The sequence below is a fragment of the Diabrotica virgifera genome, chromosome 3 (genome assembly GCF_917563875.1).
Source record: "Diabrotica virgifera virgifera chromosome 3, PGI_DIABVI_V3a".
NCBI classification, from domain to species: domain Eukaryota; kingdom Metazoa; phylum Arthropoda; class Insecta; order Coleoptera; family Chrysomelidae; genus Diabrotica; species Diabrotica virgifera.
This window is the reverse complement of record NC_065445.1, coordinates 276682281-276694559: the sequence shown is the minus strand read 5'-3', so window position 1 is coordinate 276694559 and position 12279 is coordinate 276682281. Positions and strand designations below refer to the sequence as shown.

Here is a 12279-nt window from a genome sequence, read left to right as displayed (position 1 = left end):
CCCCCACCCTTTAAACAAAATTAGTAAAGAGTTAAAAATTCGAACATGTAACAAATATTGCGACCCTCGGTAATAAACCAAAAACATTTTGTGGCCCTTATTAAAAAAAGAATGTGTGTGTACTTTGTACGCATGTAAGAAGTTATACTTCTATTATAATATAATTTCAACGAAATAAATATACCTACTTAACAGTTACAATACAAAAAATTAACAATAATTACCAAAAATGAACCAAAACTTAACAATGCCAAATATTAAAAAAAAAAAAAAAGAAAAAAATATGAATCGTCCGGGATTTGAACCCGCAATCTCGCGAATTTTTGATCTCTGGTCCAATGCTCTACCAACAAGGCCATCAAGCCGCATGCTAGTTACCTTTCAGATATACATAATTATACATCACGGTTTCAAGTGAAATATAAAAATAGATGTTTTATTATTTTACGCCCAAGGAAGACAAATCCAAAGACACAAAATTATAATAAAAAACCTTTTAAACCACCTTTTTCAAATTGCGCAAGTTGTATTATTAATATTAATGTTAATAAATGAAATATAAATATTTTGACGTTTCACAATTTGACAATTCACTTTTAACTGCAGTGCCTTAAAAATTTTAAAGCACTAGTGCCTTAACGTAGCATTTTTAACGCTCCTATGGAGTCCTAAAAATTGCATTTTTAACACGTTTGTAGAAAAATATATTTAAAAACACTAATATATTCTTTCCGCACCTTTTCTGGACTGATACATACATAAATTAAAACATTTTGAAGTATAACTTCAAAAATATAATATGAAAACTATTTAAAAAGGCAGTATAACTATTAACTAACCTTTGTTGTTTCTCTTTCCACAAATTTTTAAACGCAACAACCATACATAACCAACCCGTCAACCGTCCAAACCACAGCTGCGCTACAGCTGCCATATTGGATAATTTTTGACTTGTCATTTGAACATCCAATCAGAACAAAGTGATAATGCGCATGCGCCGGGATCGTAGGTTTTAACATATAAAAATTCACCCTCATATAGCGCGTAAAGAAGTATAACTTCAAAAAAGTTTGCCCACCCCTGGTTTAGACAGTTTTAGATTGGAGCACACTGTCTAGGTATTAGTCTTTTTTTTTTTTTTTTTTCTTCTTGTGCCGTCTTCTAACGAAGGTTGGCGATCACTTCTTTGAACACTTCTCTATCTTTTGCAACGTGAAATATATGTTCAACACTGAGGTTAGTCCAATTTCTGATATTCCTCAACCAAGACTTCTTCTTTCATCCCAAGCCTTTTCCCCCCCTACTTTTCCTTGCATGATGACGTGTCGCAGAGAGTATTTATCATTACGAAGTATGTCGCCCAGATACGATGTTTTTCTTATTTCTATTGTGTTCATCAGCTTTCTGCCATGTCCAATTTGTCTTAACACTTCTTCATTTGAGACTTTTGCAGTACAAGGAATTTTCAGAATACACCTGTACCTATAGCCACATTTCGAATGTCTCCAATTTTTTTACATATTGGACTTTTTAGTCCAAACTTACCCCATATAGTAGTTACGACCAAATATAACAATTGACGAACCTCAATCTGATGGCCATACTAAATTTCTTATTTGTAAACATTGACTTGTATTTTATAAAACCTTTTCAAGCTATTTCTATTCTGGCCTTTATCTCCTCATCTTGATCTACTTAATTGTGAGTTTATAATTGCTCTGAGGTATTTATACTTGTCAACCCTCTCCTGCGGTTTACCCTCCAATGTCAGATGTATGTTGTCAACAGGGATTTTTGAGATCACTATGTATTTGGTTTTGGTTTTATTTATATTTAACACAATTACTGTATGCGATTTTAGATTTTCTGTAATACTTATACAATCATATGAAGAGTACAGGGGAAAAACAAGGAATGCCACTTTTTCATGAATTTTGGCTTTTCTCGCCATGTGGTAGGCAAAACTGAGTACTATCGACTGGACTATCGATTCAGAACAATAACTAGAAAGATCAGTCTATATAAATTTTTTAAGAATTTGTATCCAGGCGAAGGATCAGGACTGTCCGCACGCCACTGGACAAAAATAAGGAATGTTAGCATTTTTTTGGTGCATTATTAAATTAATACCTTAATGTAGATTAATATTATATTAAGATTATAGACCAATAATTGCTAGAATTCTGCTAAGAATCTCCTAAGTAGTTTTTAGATATCATAAGAATTAAACCTTTATTGGTGTATCTCAATCAGTGGCGTGCGGTGACATTTTCGGAAGAGGAAGCGATTCAATAAGGGTTTAACAAATATTTTCTTACGAGGGTCGAGATCAAAACATATACCTACTTAATAGGTGTATACCTTATGTATTACCTGTTAACTTATATCGACTAAAAACAAGAACTACAAAAAATTAGGTATAGTGTTTAACCCAGTCTGAGAGACATGCACACGCTTTGAGAATGAGATTTGGGTGATACAAATTCATTGAAGCAAGGTCTTATAAGCGGGCGTCACTCCATCCCGCCCCAATGCTTCATACTATCCACTTCCCCTCCGATAGCACTCTGATGCGCTATATGGGCTCTCTATCAGCAAAGTGCTTATTATGTGGGAGTCCTGGATACAAGGACTCACAAACGAAATCCTACCCCGATCAATGCAGGTTAGTGACTCTAGTGACTTAGTATATCGTATCTCTAGTGACTTATCATCGATCTGTACTGCTTGCTCAGGGTCGAGTCCCTGCTCCAGGCTTGGTTTCTTTAAACTTAAAAAGAAGAGTTCTATTCAAAATTGTTTTTATATTCCGATTTCGAATCACCTTCCATAACACACAACTTTCAACAATATGACACTTATTTACTTATACTTGAGTCCTATTCTCTTATCAACCAATGCAAATTTTTTGTCGATAAAATCGTCGTAAAATTTTGGATTTTCTGATAATTGTTTAATAAATGCACTCTTTTTCAATGGATAATAGGGCTAACTTGGAAAGTCTGTCTTCACTTGTAAAATTTATTGTAAAACTTTTGATGCGTTTTAATACTGAAAAACTTCGTTCAACTGATGCACATGTAGCTGGGATAGTTAGTACCTACCACTTAATTCACACAACTTGCCCACTTCACACAGAGACTGATTTAAACCAGTAGTATTCAAAAAATTCAACCGATTCCTAAGTATTTCTTTATCACTAATTTCAGATGTTTTATAAATGACATTTAACTGAGAATGCAAAGCTAGATTATCAAAAAAATCATAATTTAATCGTACTGAATTAAATAGGTACATACCTCTGTGGGAGATTTTAATGAATTATAATTAGACATATTAAAATTACATAATTCTTCATATTTTATTTCTTTAAAATTTTCAAAGTGATAATTCATTTGTTGTAGAATATTATCAAAAATTTCGATGTATAATCGTCGATAGGTCTCTCTTTCGCCGACAATATCAATCATCATTATTTTTCTTTTAGCTTCGAAGCCCATATTTTCAGCTTTATCCCAAATATTTTTAAACAGCTCATTTTTTTTTAATCATCATAAGTCATCAAATTGTCTTATACAAAATGCAATCTCACTTGACTTCGTCTGTAAAATGTCGTAGGTACTATAAAATATCAGTAAAAGGAAAAATCTCAAAATGTCAAATAAAATATTAGTAAAAATATTAAGCAAAAAATCGAAATCGAGCCATTTGTACCTAAATACCTACCCCTTATAGCAGCAGTAACAGACTCCGCATCTCGTTTTCGAATCGGAAGCGGTCGGACGAGCGCTTCCAGGCGTATCAAAATTCGCGTGAAAGGAACATGACTAGCGAGTGAGGTTATTAAACCCTGACCAATTTTTGAACGGGACAAATGCATGACAAGCAGCGATTTTGAGATGCGCTTCCGTCAGGACCGGACTGAATCGTTGAATTGTGTGCTTATTTGAGACCGTTCGTATGCGATCAAATTTTAATAATGTTTCAATGCCTATTAGTTACATAATAGATTACTTAGATTAGGGAAACATTGTTGATAATTAAATACTAATTAATAATATATGTATTTTCTTATATGGAAGTATAGGGAAGCGGTGCTTCCCCCGCTTCCATCGACCGCACGCCTCTGATCTCAATATGTATAAAATGTGACATTCCTTGTTTTTCCCCAGTACCCTTCATATGGTTTGTAGGTTTTTTAAAACGACTAAACTTGTTAATGCAATATCTCAGGGGAAAACGAAGACATCTGTGCAAACTCCAAGTCACTTAAAAGACTGAAACTCATACTTTAAGATAGTTAAAATAGTTTCTTCGAAAAAAATTAGCTTCCCCAAGAAGCAATATTAAAAAAAAACTTGAGAGTAACATCTCATTCCCCTGTAGAAGTAAAAATACAAAAACTATCTTTAAAAAAGGTATGTCTTATAAATAAGATATACTTGTTAACACAATTACAACTATTTATTACTATTTATGCTGTAAAGATATAGACTGAAAATAAAATCCCTTACAAAATAACTGATTTAAAATATTATCTAATATGATACAAATATTTGAACAAGAAATGTATTGAATTAGTTTTTGATACAGAAGTATAATAAAATTCAATTGTTATGTACAAAGTATAAAAAATATGGATTTAATTATTTTTTATTGTTTAGATTTTCAACGAAAACTTTTCGTTTATAAATTTGCAAAAGTCTGTGTGTTATTGCGTCGCCGCTCCTGCAATACTTAGAGCAGATGTATCGATGGATTCTTATGTAGTTTTGTCTTCTGAATCCAAATCTGAAAACGGCATTTCGATATCTCAAACCGTCTTCGAGATAATCGACCTCAAAATCTAAAATGTGACGTCACAATCCGGTTATCTCCTATCAGGCACTAAACGTCAGCTGAAATCTTTGATTAGGAAGTAGGCTACTTTTTTAATCTAAATTTGTTAAGCAAAGCAAATGTTATTATTTATATTTGAGTTTGAAACTTCGTTAATGTCAAACTAAATTTTAAATTATTTAGCTATTAATAAAATATAAATGACATTTTATACTGAATTTAATTATTATAATAATATGTGTAATAAATGTGTAAAAATACAATTTGAGTATATTTTGAAAGCAATAATACATATTATACTATATTAATAATGAATCAGTACAAACGATTATATTTAAATTTGGTAAATTCTCCACTTGACCAGCGACCAGCGCACACAACTCAAAACACAAGTAAGCAAATACGGTTGCGTGAAGCGTGGCGCAAAGCCGTGTAATTTACGAGACTCGCTAGGTCTGTAGATCCAAGTAAAGTTCATCAGTAAAAAGTATCTTTATCATGTATGTATTATTTATTTTACAATATTGGAAAATTGTTATTTAAAATGTAGTTTGGAATAAAAAAGTATGTTCTGATATATGAAATTACATCCTTCTAATAAAAAAAAATATTTGACGAATTTTCTCAAATTATGGATACCAACATCATTTTCACTTATAACTCTTGTATTTTTAATTTGACGAAGAAAAGTTATTCTTCATAAAAATCTCTTCTTGGTCTAAGATTTATGATACAACCATCATGAATCAAATTTTATTAATTTTATACGAGGTATGTAAAAAAATATGAATTTCGAGTAAAGTATCTTTATAGTTCACAACATTTAAATTAGAATGATGTACTTGCACATTAAAACATAATTTTTAATTCTAAACAGTTTTTCGTAATAGCAATTTTCTATATTATGAATTTAAATAGGTATATAAACAAAGTTTTCGTTATGATAATGCTCGCAATTTCAGCTTGTTTTAAATAAAATGAATAGAATAGAATAGAATAGAATAATTTTTATTTGCATAAAATTTTTACATATTTGAGCAAATAACGTCAAGTATGATGTGAAATGAAATGAACCCTCTAATTGAAATTTATTCAAAGATTTCATACACAAATTGTAAAAAAATAACTACAGAAAAAGTTACATTTCTTTTTAATGACTTTTATTGAACCAACAAACAATATTACAATATTTGATAACAACTTTAACTGAATGGCAGAACTATTTAAGAACTCAATAACTACCGAACTAAGTTCTTCTTCTTTTGGCAATATAACCCTGGATGGGTCTTTGGGTATAATCCCGCCGTTAATTCCAGACATATTGGCAAAACGAGGCTCTAGAAAAACCTTTCAAGGTCCAGAACCTTTCTCTAGCATCACTAAAGATGATATGAATAATGAGGTTCAGAAAGTGTAGAAATGGCTGCAAAGGAATCATCAAAAGAAATTGAGATAAAAAAAGCACTTGAATAATTTGATGAACCTCAATGAACAAGAGATCAAAACGGTCACCGAAATGATGACTGGACATTGCCATTTAAAAAGCCTCCTATAAAAACTAGGTAAGGTGCCCTAGCTAGGGTGCAGAAATTGTAAAATAGAAGAGGAGACAGCCATATACATATTATGCCATTGCAATGTGCTAAGCGTAAGGCAGGAATTCACTGGTCAACTGAGGTTTGAACCAAAAGAGATCCTAAAACTACCAATAAGAAAACTGTTAGCTGTTGAGGCCACAGAACTTATTAATATAAGAGTTTCAGGGAAAAACCAAGGTGTGGTACAAAGGCCTTACAACCAGGTTTGATCGAAGTGAAGATCGGTGGGATATGTGCATTTTATCAATGAAATTCAATATTTTTAAAACATTCTTCTGTTAAAAATTAGTATTTTTGCACCTACTCGATCAACAAGACAAACCCAAACTTTTCACATAAGCTTCCATAGATATAACTATACTTACAACAATTTTTTACCACAAACACTTAGACTTGCGAATTCTCTAAATGACTTAAATATATTCTGCAATTCCTTGGATAGATTTAAAAACCATTTGTTGAACATACAATGTTAACGATATAATTCTATCAGCAATTTTTAATCTCAAGCTTTGTTTGTTTTTTTATATCATAATGTTCTTTTTTTTTCCTTTAACTTATTAGCTTTGTTATCCAATAGATATTGTAATATTTGTTCTTTGTGTTGACACTGTTTATGTTTTTGCTTCTGTCTTTGTAATATTTTTATTTGTAATAATATTTTCTGAATTGAGCTTGCCCGTAAATAAATAAATAAATAAATAAATTCCAGAAGCCGCTACAGATAAAATGTTTTAACAACCCATTAATCATTCAGAATTAGCTGACGGATATTAATACAGTTAAAATAATTAAGATGATAATGATTTAATGAGTGAAATTTAAAGTTTTTTCTACTTTAATGACAAAAAAAAACAAGCTCATTATCAGAACCCAATTAAAAATTATGTTGCACATCATATTTGAAACATTAGGCATTTGGTTGAAAAATCTCATTTTTGTTGGCAAAAAATATATTAATTTGTCTGGACTAAATTACAGTTCTGTTTATCTTAAAAGGGATATGTTACTATCAACATTCACAGTGTTGCCAAACTGAATTTTGTTAAAAATGTATAAACATTTTCAATTTCTTTGCAACACGAAAATGCAGCAGCTACATAATACTCTGGTTAAATCGGAGAGTGCAGGAAGAGTCTATACCGGCTTTGGTCTATACTTTGGGCCTTTCCGAATTGCAAAGAAAGAAATGTCATGGATGAACTAGAGCCATCTACCAAAAATCAAAATAAGTTATAAATCGAAGTAGCACAGAAAATGACAATAAATATCGTCTCCATACCACCAGATCAGTGTTGCCAATCGGCGGATAATTATCTGATTTGCGTACCTTTTTGAGAGTTGTCGTATCTTCTTCGTATCTTTAAATAAATCGGATATTTGCGGATATTTTTCAGTGTATCTACCATCGACTAAAACTTTTTCATCCATATATTCCCAACACCAACAACACATTAATTTTGTTTGGTTGCACCCAAATTTTTATAAATAGCCTATACTGAATTAATGTTAGTGACATCCGATACTTTCATCTTTTGACAAAAGGGACATGTGCCGATTCTTTTGTTTAGAATTTAAATGCACAAGTGCATCCACTTAAGGCATACTAATCCAATTCAAATTTCAAAAACCGTCTGCCGTCCGATGTTATTTATGAGTTTTTAGTTTTTAGTCTTTAAACTTTGAAAGCTAATTCACGCACGATTTAGTTTTATTTTTATTTTATGTAGTGCAGTGCTTAAGTAAACGTTTCTAGATTTCTCAGACATGAGATGTAGTTAAATCTAGTTCTTTTTGTAAAGTTCTATCAAATCTAATATCTTAAACAAAACCATTTCATCAAAACATGTTATACTTACCTAATTATTTATATTTATGATTTTTTTGAGGAATGTTATGGTACTATGCAGAAAAGAACTTTTCGGCACAGAAACGTCACTTTTCTGCACACTACTGTCAGTTATTCTGTGAGAAAATATTAAGTTTGTTAACATAAAATTGTGCAGAAAAATGCATTTGGAATAGTGGTTGTAGAAAAATCTACTTATTTGAAACTAGTAATATCTAGATATCTACTAATTAACTCAAAAATCCTTCAAATTTTTTGCCTATAAAAATTATTTAGTCGGGCATTAACGTTGATCGCACCACAGGTATTATGGATAATAACTTTGATACCTTAATAACTACAAGACTGTCAAATACATTTCTATTGTTTTAGTTGTAATAAATCTTTAGTTGTTAAAAGAGCGTAGGCTCAAAATTTCGGACCAATAATCTTTAAACGTATTCATTTTTTCGAATCCTGAGAAAACTAATAAATATTTTGGAAAAATTTGAACGCAGAATGAAAGATTGCATTATTACCGAGGGCTGAAAGTCCTTAGAATAAACAAAATGTTTCTTTTGAATGAGATATTTGAAATTAAAAGTCACACTTAATATTCTTTTTTTCTTTTACCCCTGTCACATATTAGAATAAAAATTATAAAAGTCTTCAGGGACCTTCGGCTCTCGGTAATAATGTAATCTTTCATTCTGCGTTTAAATTTTTAAATAATACTTATTAGCTTTCTCAGGACTCGAAAAAAAATAATGCATTTTAAAAGTATTCACCAGAAATTTTGCGCCTATGCTATTAATGTAGCTGTACTTAGCTTAGTTTATTTTGTATTGATTTATTAATTATTTATTTTTCCAGTACCTAGTTTTAGGTAGTAATTACGTTTTAATAAAATAATATTTAAAAGTGTTTTTTTTTACTGAAATAATTATAATAAATTAATATAACGATCCAAATAATGAAATATTTAGATTTATTTATTTATTTAGAATTTAACACTTACGATAATACAAAATACGAATAATATAATAATAGTAAGTAAATAGTATTTACATACATGAATTAGGTAATAATCAGCTAGGATACGAGATTTTCATCTATAAACGAAAATTTTTAAACTGTGAAATAGAGAATCCAGTAGATTAAAGGGCCGGTTGTTCGAACGCTAATCAGAAATGGAATCAACTGATCATTATCAAATATTTAATTACTGTCAATGTCAACTTTGATTGGGTTGCTGAAAACATAATTGATTACAATAATTATGGGATTAATTGATTAATTAATCAATTATTTTAATAATTGTTACGTTAATTGATAATTAATAATTAATTAATCAATCAATTATGTTAATTATCATAATGATAATTGATTACAATCAACTGATTGGCGTATGAACAACGGATTTTGTTATTTGATGGTTGTTAAGGGGACTAAAAGAATAACATTGGCAACATTGATTTTAATAACAGAATAATTTTTGACCTAGCGTACTTTTTCGTGACAAATCGGATATTTTTCGAGTGATCATCGGATAATCTAGAGAAATGCAATTGGCAACACTGCACCAGATTGACAACAGGTGGAATACTTTCTTTGGTTACACCTTCTGAGATTTTCAAAATTTATAAATCAAACAGGATGCCGAGGAAAGGAACCAAAGAAAGTATTCCACCTGTTGTCAATCTGGTGGTATGGAGACTATATTTATTGTCGCTTTCTGTGCTACTTCGATTGATAACTTATTTTGAATTTTGTTATTTTGAGTGTAAATTTTCCCAGCGATTTCCGAGGGTACAATACCAGAGACTAATTAGTCTTACTTGTGTTAACACATTCACTGACGACCATACCACTGTGGCATTCTCGGCTCTGTATACCCTGGGCCACATGGGCAGGATGGCCCTAGCTTTTCTGGGGTGCTTTAAACTGTATATTGTCATCCAATGTATGCAAAATGTAATGTACAACATCTTCACGTCTGGTCCCCAATAAAAATTTTTATATGGGTTCCCATGTGTGCCGACCAAACCATAGTGGCCTGATCTTCAGGTTTGTGGACAACGATGTTTTTAAGTAGTCAGCACCTGCGGTTCTCTTCAAATTTTACACCGCCAATGAAAGGGTTAAGAAGAAAAAGAAGATACTTTGTCATATTTGTTATTTAAACCTAAAATATTTGAAAGAAACAATTAATCAATTTTAAAGTTAAAATCAATTTTATTTAATGAGTATAGTAGAGAAGAGAAGAGTAAATTTTTATTTGCATAAATTTTTTAACATACCTAATTGAGCAAATAATGTCACATTATTAAGTAATCATAGATTAATCACATATTAAAAAAATATATAATTATCATAGATTAAAATATATTAACAGCCCAAATTAAACATGCTGATCAAGGCTGATAGGCAGATCACAGTAGGTAGGGCTCAATGTTAACCAGGTTAACCAATGTTAACATGAGTGACAATTACAGTACTGTAAGAGCAATAAAATGAAGCTCGAATAATGGGTCCTACACTGAGTACAGTAGTATATTTACAGCGCTGTCTGGCTATCCACTATACTCACTGTAGGACCCATTTTTCAATCTTCATTTTAATCCTCTTATAGTACTGTAATTGTCGCTCGTCTGGCCGTAGGGTTATAGTTTATTTCCTGTTGAATGTCAAATTGTAGACTGTTGTAAAATTTAACACATGCATACAAAGGATTTCTCTCTGTTAGAGACAATCTGTGAAGTGGGAAATTCAAATTAATTCATATTCTTTTATTCATGATTTATAAGCAGGTGATAAAACAAAGTAAAGTTTTTAAAGAGCAACATAATAAATTCATACATACATAGCTGAGAAAATGAATATATTAAGTGATTTGAATCAGCCTCTACAGGATTCTTTGGCCTTTATCCTAATATCACCCGCACTACCTTTTTTGGACTATGAAGACAGTTGAGCTAGTTGATTATTACTTATCACATAACAGAATAAAAGTTTGCATAATATACTGATAGTAAGATTCCCTGGTCTAGATAACTTTTCAAGACTCTCGATGGGCTCCGATCAGTTCAGGTTCTGGTGAATTTGAAGACAGACCAAGAAACCTAACTGATCTAGTAGGTTCTGTGTTTAGTTATAGAGGATTGACTGTATCTGGGCTATAATGCCAAGGTGGTTACAGTTGATGTTTATAAATAAAGTACAGTTATTGTGTGGCATTGAAATAAGTGGGCCACTTAAAAATGTAAATTTTCACCACTTTTGTCTGAAGTAGATAAATAGATAAGTAGAAGAAAAACCTCTTTACCTGACTTTTCCTCCGCAAAACTGGCACTCGGGTCCCTGCCACCCATCGCTGCAGACACAAGTGTTGTTTGTGCAAATACCATTGCCACTACAGCTAGGATTGCTACACTTCGCATATACATTAGAAACTAAAGACAAAACACCAACAATCACCAAACAACATAGTATAGCCCTTCTGGCGTAATATTTTCGTCGATATTTGGATTTAAATAAAAATAAAAACATTTGCAAAATTTCTATCATGTTTCTTTCATTCTCATACGTCACGAAGAAAAACTTTAAATTCACATTTTCGAATTGTTAGAAAAAAATAGTCTTGAATAATAACATTATACAACTAATGGAATGATATTACTGTGAAATAATTAATCGAAAATTGATAAATACGGTAAAAAACAGTTTGCACTTTGATGTTAAGTGTATTTCATTATTTTGACATTAATGGCAGTAGATGGGAAATGTCACTGCGAATGTCAAAACTGACAAAGGGAAATCAATGTTCTGTGGCACTGTGCTCAAAAATAAAATTTTGAAAAAATACCTTCAGTTTTAAATTAGATAACTAATTTTAAAGTTTGTTTTCTTTATCGTGTCATAAGTAAATTTATACTATTGAAAAAATGTTTGTAAAACCTCTTAAAAGATATATTTACTCAACTGTTAAAAGTTTAATAAGCTTAAAATTAGTTT

General features: G+C 31.0%; 1 protein-coding gene across 1 annotated transcript in view; it reads right to left on the bottom strand.

Moving 5' to 3' along the window:
* LOC126881731 (attractin-like) overlaps window positions 1–12017 on the bottom strand; it is a 55065-nt gene extending 43048 nt beyond the window's left edge. The window contains exon 1 of the mRNA XM_050646193.1: window positions 11591–12017. Coding sequence (XP_050502150.1) covers window positions 11591–11832 — 242 coding nt within the window. The 5' untranslated portion in view covers window positions 11833–12017. The remainder of the gene's footprint in view (window positions 1–11590) is intronic.
* Between the last annotated feature and the right edge of the window lie 262 nt (window positions 12018–12279).